This window comes from Sycon ciliatum, chromosome 10, assembly GCF_964019385.1.
Source record: "Sycon ciliatum chromosome 10, ocSycCili1.1, whole genome shotgun sequence".
Classification (NCBI taxonomy): domain Eukaryota; kingdom Metazoa; phylum Porifera; class Calcarea; order Leucosolenida; family Sycettidae; genus Sycon; species Sycon ciliatum.
The window spans coordinates 28941667-28955674 of record NC_088652.1 but is presented as its reverse complement, the minus strand read 5'-3'; the positions used below and the strand labels follow the sequence as shown (position 1 = coordinate 28955674).

Sequence of the window (14008 nt, the reverse complement as noted above, 5' to 3'; positions counted from 1 at the left end):
GTTCCTGACTAGAACAGATCCGGTTCAGTGGCTACTGGCAGTGACAGTTCCTGACTAGAACAGATCCGGTTCAGTGGCTACTGGCAGTGACAGTTCCTGACTAGAACAGATCCGGTTCAGTGGCTACTGGCAGTGACAGTTCCTGACTAGAACAGATCCGGTTCAGTGGCTACTGGCAGTGACAGTTCCTGACTAGAACAGATCCGGTTCAGTGGCTACTGGCAGTGACAGTTCCTGACTAGAACAGATCCGGTTCAGTGGCTACTGGCAGTGACAGTTCCTGACTAGAACAGATCCGGTTCAGGTGCTACTGGCAGAGACAGTTCCTGACTGGAACAGATCCGGTTCAGGTGCTACTGGCAGTGACAGTTCGTGACTAGAACAGATCCGGTTCAGTGGCTACTGGCAGTGACAGTTCCTGACTAGAACAGATCCGGTTCAGTGGCTACTGGCAGTGACAGTTCCTGACTAGAACAGATCCGGTTCAGTGGCTACTGGCAGTGACAGTTCCTGACTAGAACAGATCCGGTTCAGTGGCTACTGGCAGTGACAGTTCCTGACTAGAACAGATCCGGTTCAGGTGCTACTGGCAGTGACAGTTCCTGACTGGAACAGATCCGGTTCAGGTGCTACTGGCAGTGACAGTTCCTGACTAGAACAGATCCGGTTCAGGTGCTACTGGCAGTGACAGTTCCTGACTAGAACAGATCCGGTTCAGGTGCTACTGGCAGTGACAGTTCCTGACTAGAACAGATCCGGTTCAGGTGCTACTGGCAGTGACAGTTCGTGACTAGAACAGATCCGGTTCAGTGGCTACTGGCAGTGACAGTTCCTGACTAGAACAGATCCGGTTCAGGTGCTACTGGCAGTGACAGTTCCTGACTAGAACAGATCCGGTTCAGTGGCTACTGGCAGTGACAGTTCCTGACTAGAACAGATCGTAGAAAATTGTTTTCTTGTTGCAGCGTTGATGGTGCGCAAATGCGCTGCACTCCCTGCGCAAGCCTACGAGCACAGTTGACATTGTCTTGTATAATAATACTTTTGCTTGTAAAGGCGCAAAACTCAGCCTCTAGCCAAGTCTCATGCGAACCGTGAATTTTTTGTGAAGTCTGACTTTCTGTGAACCATAGGCAGCACGCTGTCCACAGTGTTCTCACAGGCAGCAGCACGCTGTCCACAGTGTTCTCACAGGCAGCAGCATGCTGTCCACAGTGTTCTCACAGGCAGCAGCACGCTGTCCACAGTGTTCTCACAGGCAGCAGCACGCTGTCCACAGTGTTCTCACAGGCAGCAGCACGCTGTCCACAGTGTTCTCACAGGCAGCAGCACGCTGTCCACAGTGTTCTCACGGGCAGCAGCACGCTGTCCACAGTGTTCTCACAGGCAGCAGCACGCTGTCCACAGTGTTCTCACGGGCAGCAGCACGCTGTCCACAGTGTTCTCGACCAATACTCGTACATGGAAGGGGTGGTCGCAAACGTTTTTGTCATCCCTGAAATGACCATGATTCGTTTGGGGTGGGGAGAGGGGGGGGGGGGGGGGGTGCAAGCCAAAATCGCAAGTCGACCGACACTTTACATAATAATTATGACATGAGGCAGAACAACAGAGATTCTGTAGTGCACTCTGCCCATTTTGAGTTGTAAAGTGCACTCTGCCCATTTTCAGGTATTGTGCACTATTTGCAGCAAGGACTTCAGACACTTTACATAATTATGACATATACGTCATGCATGCGATTTTTGTCGTCCACGATAGCAAACTGTGTTCATTTCAGAGGGATGGGAGGGGTCCGAGTACGAAATGAACGATGTTCGTTTCAGAGGGGAGGGGTCCGAGTACGAAATGAACGATGTTCGTTTCAGGGACGACAGAAACCGCCTAAGAAACACTATTTGCTGGACTCAGCGCTTGTGCTTGATTTGTTGATGGCATCTTCGTTAGGTCCACCAATCAACAGTAGTGCGTCTGTGTGTTTGCATGTGCAAATGTAGAGCAGAGTAGACGATGGCATTGAGTTTCAGCAAGTTCCCTCACGGTCTGCTTTCAAATAATTGAAATACGCGAAGGAAACACCGATAGCTCTGGCAATTACAAGGACCGATACTGCAATTCTCTCCAGGTTCCTTTAGTACTCCTTTTGTTTTCTCTTTTGTTTTCTCCTTCTTTTTCTCAGTTTTCCCCACCATGGCTAGTTAAAATTGCCCGCATCACATGCTTATTGGCACTATGTCATCGGGATTGTGGAATAATAATAATAATAATAACAATTGCAGAAAAGAAAAGGACATATGGATACGAGTTAAGAGTAACTCTCCATCACTGTAACTGGATACTATATACAGTCAGAAAGTGCATTAACTAGGCACAAAAATGACAAGAGTACTGAGACATTCGACGTCCTGACACCTAGCTTCAACACATCTCTCCTTGGTATTTCCATAACCTTGAACCTTCGAAGTTGGAAGGCTGTCGGTTAGCGCTACGGAGATGTGTTGAAGCTAGGTGTCAGGATGTCGAATGTCTCAGTACTCTTGTCAGTTTTGTGCCTAGTTATTTGCACTTTCTGACTGTATATAGTATCCAGTTACAGTGATGGAGAGTTACTCTTAACTCGTATCCATATGTCCTTTTCCTTTCCACAAAAATAATACAAGTAATGTTTCCGTAAAACTCTCAGACTCCATTGCAGCGTAGTTTTCACATCGGAAAATATCTCCATTGAAATATTGGCATTAGGAAATCTATTCGATGCAGCTGAGAGCCTGTTATGTACGGTGTGCAATGGAGATATTTTCCGATGTAAATACAAGTAGGGCTGAAACGATTATACCAATTACTCGGTAATCGATCGATAATTCCTTATCAATCAAGTAATTGTTACGTTATAGATTACTCGTTAGGGATTTTGAGTCCAAAAAGTACTGAAACCATCGTTTTTGTGAAGTTTTGAATCAGTTCCCACTGTGAGTATGCAGTTGCCAGGGGCATGGTGCACATTCTGAGGTTAAATTGACTTTATAACTACCATGTTTCTGAGCTACCCTGTCACTAATGCAAATTTGTGGTATTATGATGGCTTAGATTTCGGAAAAAGAGCAATGTTTGCACAAAATTCTGACACTCTCTGCTAACGATTATACTCGATAAATCGATCGTTAAGCTCAAGAGTAATCGATAGGTGAAAATCCACGATCGTTTCAGCCCTAAATACAAGTAATAAGAATAATAAGTGGGTTGTCAGAAAGACTAATCGAGCTGCACACAACATACGCACTGAATACTTGGCGTAGATCCACACCCAGTGTACAGGTATTTTGGCAACAATCCATAAGTTCCATGGAGATTTTTGGTGGTCTAATCGCTTCTACCAACAACAACGACGTTGCGTACTACGTGTAATCTTTGATAACTTAAATCTGAAAAAAATATACTCATGCACTACACTATGTTCAAATAGCTCTCTATGTCTACATCATTAGAAATCATCCAGCTTCTCCTTTTTTCTTTTCTCCTTTTTTCTTTTCTCCTTTTCTGCATCACACTAAGGGGGAGTTCATTTTCGATCTACAGGTTTGGGTAGAAGCTACTTCTTTCGGTAGATGCGTTCCTTTTTTCTACTCAAAAGAGTAGATTCTACCTTTCTCTACCAGCTCTACAAGGCTTGAAGCTGGTAGAAGCCGGTAGAAGTTGGGAGAGGTACAGTATTCCCAGCTAAACCAAGGAGTTGTACACAACTCCATACAGAAGGGAAAAATTCACGTGCATATCGTGAAAAACTACTAAATCCGGTAGAACAGCGTTCGTGCACTTGCCTCTACCATCTACCTCTATCAGTAGAGTGACTCTACTCTACTCTACTCCACCAGGTAGCTAAAAACGAACGCAGCCTACTTCAGTAGCATACTAAGGTTAGGTAATGTCAAGAGTGCATAACCCCAAGAGTGTGCAACTGGGGACTGGCTGCTGTAGGCCCACTGCGCAGCGGAATTCCAACATTACGTCATGCCGCTGAAGCACAGAGGACAAAACTCTGCATTCCGATCCGCGGCCGCGATGCTTGAAACCAGGGAGTAGTACAAGGGCAGCGGATGTGTACGTCGTTTTGACGTAATGTTGGAATTCTGCCGTGCGGATCCCCACGTACAGAGTTGCACACTCTTGGGGTTATGGACTCTTGGTAATGTCAAAATGATGGCAGGCAATCGTGCCACTGTACACAGAAAGATGGGAAGAAATGATCGTCTCTCGTAAGTGACTCTAGTGTGTTGTCATCCACAGTGTGTGATTGAATTTCAAAAAAAGAAAAAGAATTGAAATGTGCTTGTAGCTTGGTACGAGCACACCTCAAAGAACTAAAAGAAAAGAACACTCCTGTTTGTAAAGGTAGGTTTTTCTAGTGTTTCGGGATATAAATGCAAGCGCATGGGAGTGGTTTCACAGGCAGTGGTTTCACAGGCAGTGGCTTCACAGGCAGTGGTTTCACAGGTAGTGGTTTCACAGGCAGTGGTTTCACAGGCAGTGGTTTCACAGGCAGTGGTTTCACAGGCAATGGTTTCACAGGCAGTGGCTTCACAGGCAGTGGTTTCACAGGCAGTGGTTTCACAGGCAGTGGTTTCACAGGCAGTGGTTTCACAGGCAGGGGTTTCACAGGCAATGGTTTCACAGGCAGTGGTTTCATAGGCCCTAAACACAGGGAAGGATTCTATGCACACTAGCACCATTTTTGAGATTATTCGCGTACCCTCGTGAACCCTTGTGAACCCTCGTGAACCCTGTTAGCGTACCCTCGTGAACCCTGAAAATGTGAACAAAATCAGCCAGAAAGCAGTTTTGACCTTAGAAATGTTTCGAGATGAAGGACAATATAGGATTGAGCTACTGTAAGTGCAGGCCTGCTGCATTACAGCCCCCCCCCCCCCTCCACACATACACACGCATGGACACACACACACACACACACACACACACACACACACACACACACACACACACACACACACACAATACGTGCACATACATACGCAAACGCTCACACATGCACACGCCTTCCTTCGTTCCTTCCTTCTTCTACTGGCTATGCGGTTCCCATAAGGGGCAAACCAGGAGACGTGTTGTCCACCGGGTGTGGAACGCCAGACTCAGCGCGCGGGCTGCGTGAACAGCGTTACACTTGTGCCTGGCAATATCCTGTGGCCGATGAAACCTACACGTACATGATATTGCGATGAGGCAACCGGCTCCATGCACGACTTGACTATAGCATCCCGCCATCACTGTCCATCTTGGACAATGTTACCAAGCTGCGCCGGAGGAACGCCAACAGCCATCAAGTCGCACAGTTTGGTCTTGGACATATTGACACAAAGGCCAAATGCACCAGCTACATCCCTGAACGAGGATAGAGCCCTCTCAGCACCAGCATGTGTAACTGCGAGTAGGGCCGAATCATATGCAAACTGACACTCCGTTGGCCGAATTCTGCGATGCTCTGCCAATCTGGTTTGAAAAGACGCTCACTCCGAAAATGGATGCACACACAGATGACACACACGGATGCACGCATGCATGCACCCCCCCCCCCCCCACACACACACACGCACGCAGCTCCCCCCCCCCCCACCTCTCACACACACACACGTGCATGCACGCACGCACGCATGCACGCCCCCCCCCCCACACACACAGGTACTAGGTGCCGATGCCCGCAAAAAGCTGGAACTTACCACTGAGCTCGTCCATCTCCGCGACTTATACGGTGAGCAGGATACACAATTGGCATTCGGACAACATGATCAAACGCCATTCTGCATCACACAGCACAAGCAGCAGAAGAACATGCCGGTAGGACCCACTGAAATAGTCTCACGGTATGTAATATGATGGCACTGTATTTCCCCGAATATATGTTGCACATTTTACACTAAAATTCAAGGGGGTGCGACTTACAATTAAGCATGAATTACTACTGAAGTGAATATATCGAAACAATACGGCTCACACCTGAAAATGGGGGTGCGACTTATAATCGAGTTGCGACATACAATCGAGCATGAATTACTACTGAAGTGAATATATCGAAACAATATTGCTCAAACCTGGAAATGGGTTGCGACTTATAATCGAGGAAATACAGTAAGCAATACACAAGGAGAATGAATGACTCGGCGTCTTCAGAAACAGCATCGACTGATCACGCTTCCATCTGTCGAGGCCGCTGCTAGTCTCAGCCAAACCAATACCAACAGGTGTCACTTGCATTTTCACTGCCACAGTTATTTATTGATTTTTATTTATTTATTCAACATCTTATGGCTTCCAATGGCAGCCAGAACGGGAAGATGTGGGTGATAGCCAACCATGGTAAGAAGAAGGAGAAGATTATATACATGAAAAGGAAACGGTTGCATCTGCAGCCACCTTTATCATGCAGCCACCTCTATCATGCAGCCACCTCTATCATTCAGTTTTCTGTTCTCGAGGTTCGTGGTTTCTCGTAACAAAAAAGCTACACAGTGAACCCTGTGAAAGGCGAACGACCGCTCAAGAGACCTTCCTTACAGATGTGATCCCCTGTTATTAAGGGCGCATTCATACCACCGTGGAACAGTAAACGTTTACTGGCGGTTTTCGGTTGACAAATTGTGTAGACACTGCGATGTGCTGATGGCAAATATGTCAGACTTGTTTCCGACTCATATGCCGTTCATGGTTTGTTCCCCGTTTGTCTACACATGTCGGTTCAAGGTTCAAGGTTCAAGGATCAAGGTGTGTGTGTGTGTGTGTGTGTGTGTGTGTGTGTGTGTGTGTGTGTGTGTGTGTGTGTGTGTGTGGTTGTTGACATGCTGCAGCTGTTGATCAAGCCGGGATACACCCAGAATGAACCTGAGGGAGCGGTGGTGGAAGTTGTTGATGGCAACCATGTCCAGGAGCTGCGAAGACGCTGGGGTGATATGGCACTGCCATCTGATACCGTCAGACACCGCCGTCTACAGTGGCTTGGGCATGTCGCCAGAATGCCAGATAACCGGCTTCCGAAGCTGATACTGTTTAGCTTCTCAGATCCACGCCCAGCCTGTGGGCCACGACTGCGATGGAAAGACAATCTATGACAGAGTCAAACCCAACTGCCAGACTCCAACCCACTTCTACAAGAACAGCCATGTCTTCACTTAACCCCCTTGCTGACTCATTTAGTCCGTCAGTTCCACTACCTTCTCCTACCCACCCAAGTGCACTTCGCGTTCTATTTCTCAACATCAGGAGCCTGCGTAACAAACTCAATGACATCCTACTGCTCACACAACAACTCAACGCCCCGGATATAGTCTGTGTCAACGAAACCTGGCTCAACGCCACTGTTTCGGACCAAGAAATAGCCCTGACTGGATATAGTGTAACACGCACAGACCGTAGTGGTCGAGTAGGAGGAGGAGTTTGCATATACTGGAAGTCCTGTCTTCCAGTAAAACCAAGAGACGACATAACAACTGATGGTGTGGAAAGTTGCTGGTGTGAAGTCGCTTGCAAACCCCGCAGTTGTCTTGTTGGAACGATCTACCGCCCTCCATCTGAACCTGTGAGTTACTGGGACAAGCTAGACGAACATCTTTGCGCTGCTCTAAGGCCACAGCCAAATGCTATTGTTTGTGGTGACTTCAATGTGAATATTGACCTAAGTGCCAGGGACCCTCAGTATCACTACTTATCTGACTTGCTGAACAGCTATGCTCTGCATCACGGTGTTAACAAGTCTACGCGATTTAGCTCAACAGGACAAGACAGCACCCTCGATTTGATACTGAACAATTTTGATCCTTCCACTACAGCGAAGATCATCCCGGTCGCTTTCAGTGACCATGCTGCCGTGGCCAGTGACTTTCACCTCATTGTGCCTCGTGGATCTGACACCACACGTTTATACCGCAACTATCACCGGATAAACCACGATCACTTCCGGCGTGACTTAACCCAGAAGAACTTGTGTAGTATTACCGGCAACCCAAGCGCCATGTGGACCGAGTGGTCTAGCCGGTTTATTGAGGTTTTGGATGTCCATGCCCCACTTCAAAGTAATCACAGAACGAAGAAGCCTTCAGTGCCATGGATTGACCGGCAATTGTTGTACTTACTACACAAGCGGAATAGGTTGCACCGAAAGTGGCGCTCTGCTAAGACACAGGAGACTTATGATGAATTTAGTACAGCCAGACGTGCGGCAACTAGCTACAACAGGACCCGGAAACAGGAATTCTACAACTCCAAATTTCAGCAATGTACTGGAAATGCCAGAGAGACTTGGAAAATAATCAAGGAGTTGACAGGCAAACAGTCGACGTACAGGGATCCACAGTGCACGGTGGATGCGATTCGAGACACTTTTTCGAAAGTTGTGGAAGATCCAGCTCGCCCTGCACAGCTACGCCTACCCCTTGGGCCTCGACCTGCGGTGCACTTCTCGGAATTCTCGCCAGTCTCCATTGCAACTACTCGGAAAATGTTGGAACAGTTGGACACCAGAAAAGCCACTGGGAGTCAGTGATGATATTCCAGCAAGTCTCCTCCAGATGCATGCTGACATCCTGGCACCGTCACTCACGCTACTATTTAATAAGTCATTGAGAGAAGGACAGTTTCCTGCGGCAATGAAGGTGGGTAAGATACGGCCTCTGTTCAAGGCTGGAGACCCCAGCCAACCCAAGAATTACCGACCAGTCTCCCTATTGCCGATAGTGTCGAAAGTGCTTGAACGTATTGTTCATAAGCAGCTTCTGCAGTACCTCAACACGAACAATTTCTTGCCTACTAGTCAGTTTGGTTACAGACACCAGCATTCCACAGCAGATGCCTTAGCGCTAGCTGTAGAGAACATCAATGAAGCACAAGCCGCTGGGCAGCACACAGGAGTAGCATTTGTCGATATGTCTAAAGCCTTCGACAAGGTAAAGCATAGCATTCTGGTTGAGGACCTCTTTGAACTGGGTCTCACTAGCACTGCTTTGCAATGGTTTTCAGACCACTTGATGTATCGCCGGCAATACGTGGCAACAGGACAAACCAGAAGTACAACTTATGACAGCCAGTCAGGGGTTCCTCAAGGGTCAGTTCTCGGACCTTTGCTCTTCGTTCTGTATGTGAGGGATATTGCCGGCGACCTTGCCCCTCATGACGTCACCACTATTCAGTTTGCTGATGACATCTCGCTGCGTGCGAGCAGTCCACAGCCAGAAGTTGTCTCCCAGCGCCTCACTGCAGCAGTTCAGTACCTGGCCACTTGGTTGAAGAAACGTGGATTGATCCTTAACCCATTCAGCGCTACTGGGCCTTGCCTATGGTACTCTGCATATAAAATGCTAAAAACAAGGCGAATAGAAAGTTCTAAAACTCCAGGGTTCTGGCAACTGGGTCCTCAAATATTTTGGAAATAATTGCCAAGACTATCAACCACAGGGTGACAGAATCGATACAGTCCCCGAAAAGTATAGCGCTTCACAATAGGAGACGCAAGTTTGCTCAAATTGCGTGAAATACGCTAAATGTGTGCAATTGCAGCTGAAAGATCGTTGAAAAGAGAAGAAAAAAAGACGCATAGTGTTCCCAAGCGGGATTCGTACCGACGACCTATCGTACAAGAGGCAGGATCATGATCCAGCTGACTAACAGTGCTTTTACACGCCTGATAGTGACAGAAATCACATAATTTCCCATGACGTCTATAGACGTCATCCCGCGCATGGGGGGCATTTTCAATGACGTCTATAGACGTCATCAGCGTTCAATGGGTTAACGAGACCAAGACGCAGATACTCGCCATACCACACCATAGAGCTGCAGCCCTCGACATCAATGTTGTATGCAATTCACAAGTCCTACCAGTAGTCACATCTGCCAACTACCTTGGCCTGCATTTTGACTCGGACATGAGTTGGACCACAATGGTGGACCATGTTGCTCGTCGTGTTGCCGGCAAAATTGCTGTCCTGCTGCGACATGCTTCCTCGCTGCCATATCCATGCCGACTCACCTACTTCAGATCTATCATTTTGCCTGAATTTTTGTATGCTTCTATTAGTTACTACCCGTATTTGACAGTTGCCCAGGAACAACGGCTACATAGGCTGTTCAAACGTGCCGCTCGGGCAGTCTGCAAGTCGCCACCATGGACCAGTACTGCTCCCCTGCTAAATCGAATGCATGTATGTGATCTACAGGTTTCTGTGCACTTGAATATGTTTTGTTTCATCTGGCGATGTTTGCATGATGCATGTAGCACCCTGTTTGAGTCCTTTTTTGCTGTCGTGCCCGCAACTCGCACTCGGGGAGGCCAAAGCAACTTGCTTGTGGTCCCACCTGCTAGCACTGCTCGTTCTGCTAAGCGCCTAACGCACGCTGGAGCCATTATGTGGAATAGATTGCCACCAGCAGCAAAATGTTCAAATAGGTATTTGGATTTTAAATCTCAAGCCTTGCAGTATATATTATCAGCGACATAGGTTTTCCAATGCTCACTGGATTGATATCTGTTCGTTGCAACCAACCTTCCGTTTTTTTTCCTTTCTCTTTTTCTGTTGTATCTACTTTTCCACAATATCCTTTAACATGTTATTCACAGTGGGTCCAATGTTATTAGCCATTTTGCCTGTTTTGATTTCCACTATAAATAAAAGTATACAAATAAAAGTATACAAATACCTCGTCGCACGTGATCGTCGTTTCGGTGGCACAGTGAATTGGCTCACTTTGGCTCAGGATCGCCCAGCATGGCGCGAGGCAATTGCCAAGACTCCGGATGATCTCGTGGAGTGCAACAACAACAAAGTCACCTGCAAGGTTTGCAACCGATCATTCACTGCTCGTGGGATTCACCGTCACAAGTGCTCAGCTGTACGGTCCTTACCTGTTGCCCAGCAGCCTCGGGCCCGTCACTGTGGAGTTTGTGACCGCTGGTTTCAAAGCGCTGGCGGTTTTGCAGTTCATCGTTGTGTGGAGCATCAGACATTGGACGAAATACCAGCTGTTTCAACGAAATGCAGCCTGAATTTGGACTGCTGCCAGCACCATTGTTCGACCTGTGATCGCTGCATGAGGAGTCAGGCTGGTTTTAACCGCCATAATTGTACTCGAGGCAAACGACTGCGAAAGGACCAGAGGACTAATCTGCCCATTCAATGCACCCTATGTAACGAACGATTCTTCCACCCGCAGGACCTCACCCGCCACCGAAGACAGAAACACTAGCTGTGTGTAGAACGGTCCCCTCTCACCTCAATTACTCTCCTTGTTTCTTTTTCCTTTCTCGCTGTTGTCACCCGCTTCTGGGAGCGACGTGGCCATTTTGTGGCAGTTGTACATAGTAGTAGTAGTGTGTGTGTGTGTGTGTGTGTGTGTGTGTGTGTGCGTGTGCGAGTGTGTGTGCGTGTGTGTGCACGTGCGTGCGTGTGTGTGTGTGTGTGTGTGTGTGTGTGTGCGTGTGCGAGTGTGTGTGCGTGTGTGTGCACGTGCGTGCGTGTGTGTGTGTGTGTGTGTGTGTGTGTGTGTGTGTGTGAGTGTGTGTGCATGTGTGTGTTGCAATATCAAAATAAGCCTTTTGCGCGTTGTACAGATGCACGAAATCCCGTAGAATCCTGTAGAACCTAATGGGTGTTGAATGTGCAGGACCCTATTGTGTTTTCTGCTATTTCCACTAAGAAATGGGCGCTGAAGGCATTTCAAACGAAAACCGTTTTCTGACAAAGACCTAGCTAGTCCTTATTTCTAACCAAAGTGAAGAAGCTGGAAAAAGGATTGTTTGCCATTACTTATGAGGCTAAAATTGGTCGAATGCGCATGCATAGCACACAATGAACACCCAATCGGCTCTGTACACACCTTCGCACTAGTACTGAACTTCGTACATCTGTACAAACGCGCAAAAGGCTTATTACCAGAGGCACTTCAAACGGCGAAACGACTTATCCCGTCACCAAAGCTCATGCCTCCTCTCGTCTTCGTCTCGCCCAACGAAAAACGCGCGACCTACCTGGCAGTGTATACCAGGACCAGATGTGTGTGTGTATGTGTGTGTGTGTATGTGTGTGTGTGTGTGTGTGTGTGTGTGTATGTGTGTGTGTGTATGTGTGTGTGCGTGTGTGTGTGTGTGTGTGTGTGCGTACGCGCATGCATGCTTGTGTGCGTGTGTTCGTGTGTGCGTGTGTGTGTGTGTGTGTGCCAGCTAGTTCGGTTGGTGGGTACACTTATGCCAGATAGTGTTGGGCCTGTTGCCAACGGGCTCGGCTGCTTGAAGGTGTAATGTTGTACCTACCACCTTTGTTGGTTTCAGGGTTCATATACTTTCTATTTGAAGTATACATACCTGTTAACCATGGGCTGCTTCTGGCTAGATTAACTCTTGTGTAATCAATGGTGCTAGTGAAGCTTATATCAGATCCACTCTGATTTAGCCACCCACACTAGTACCAAGTATTACCTTCACTGGGGGCAGGGGTACCTGCAGTTGGATCCCGGGACGGATACCCTGATGCCGTCAATCCTTTTTCTGCACCTTGTCCTCACCCACTTACTGAGGTGTGGTGAGCCCATAAGTGGGATCATTTCAAGTCCACCCAGTGGGATCATTTCAAGTCCACCCTAGTTTGGGGATTTCAGGGGGTGTCGGCCGCTGAGTGGTTCAATAGCCAATTGAGTCATCTTTCCCAGTTTCCTTTTGAGTCTCTCTCCCCTCTCCCGGGGAGACCCACGTGACCAGTTTTGGCAGTGAGCAAGTACAAGTAAGTACAAGTGTGTGTGTATGTGTGTAAAAAAAATTCGCGGAGAGGAAGCAGATTTGTTAGCTTCTGGTTTTCTCTTTGTTGGCCTCCTCCACGGGGCAGCCTTGGCCTTCTGGTCAGGGTCGTCCCTGGGTATTGACTGGCAGTAGGCTTTTCATGCCTTGCAGCTGGTTTCGCTCGCGCGGAAGGACATTCAGTGAGCTGACTACCAGGGCGGGTAATTTGTTGCCGTCACCGTCTTCTTGCGTCCTTTCCGCATCCTCCGCAGTGGCGTGGCGAGCCCTCGGATCAATCCCCAGCCTGTAACAATGCAGTGGCGTTCGGCAAAACAAGTGGATTCCTAGATGATAAAGGATACAGGTCACACTCGCAACAATTTATTCCTGCGCGGTGATAGCTGGAATTGTGAATTTGTCGTGTTGTTTTGACCTGAGTGGCCAGTCGTCGTGCGGCGATGGTGTAGTGATGTTAGCTTGCTGCGCATACTCCGCGTCGTTTCGTGAAAGTACGTCGTGTGGAGCCCTTGTGGGACGTTCGGTGCCCACCCTCCAGCTCAAGATTGTGCTTTCCTGGTGCATGAAGGCCGAAGCAGTACGCGTACAGACGTTATTGTTGAACAGAACATCATGTTCACATTAATTTTGTTCCTTTTTCAGTCGTTGCATGTTATACTTATAGTGGACCTACAGCAGACTGTTCATCTGGTTTGTGATATTTCCTTCCTCTGTTTGTGAGTCCCTTTCCATCAATATGGCAGCTTGTTTTGATTTCCTTTTTTTTCAATTCATTTTGCTGTACTTCCTGTTTTGTTTGCGCCACTGCCCCTCACCTTGCGCTCAGTTCTCTGAGTGGAGGGCGGCGTGACCCCAAGGGGTAGCTGATTGATAGTAGTAGTAGTAGTAGTAGTAGTAGTAGTAGTAGTAGTAGTAGTAGTAGTAGTAGTAGTAGTAGTAGTAGTAGTAGTAGTAGTAGTAGTAGTAGTAGTGGCGGTACCACTTGCGCGTCCTATCTTGCCCTGCGCATCTTCTGGCCCGTCTCGACGCCGCCATTACGGACAAGCTGCTGCCAGCGCTCAGCGGCCATTCGTGTTCGGACGAGTCGGCACTGAGAAAGTTGCTATCGCTACCAGCGCGGTTTGGTGGCATGGCAATCCCTGTGCCCTCGGTGGAGGCCGAGAAAGAGTTTTCTGCATCCAGACAGATTGTGGCTCCTGTGGCGGCCTGCATAAGACCACCAGA

General features: G+C 48.0%; 1 protein-coding gene across 1 annotated transcript in view; it reads right to left on the bottom strand.

The window, feature by feature from the left end:
• LOC135826829 (sushi, von Willebrand factor type A, EGF and pentraxin domain-containing protein 1-like) overlaps positions 1-14008 on the bottom strand; it is a gene marked incomplete at its 3' end in the record, with an annotated part of 93312 nt that overhangs the window by 23164 nt on the left and 56140 nt on the right. Inside the window, exons 9-10 of the mRNA XM_065339430.1 lie at positions 5730-5810; positions 5303-5394 (exon numbers count right to left, since the gene is read on the bottom strand). Of these exons, the coding sequence (XP_065195502.1) occupies positions 5303-5394; positions 5730-5810 (173 nt within the window). The remainder of the gene's footprint in view (positions 1-5302; positions 5395-5729; positions 5811-14008) is intronic.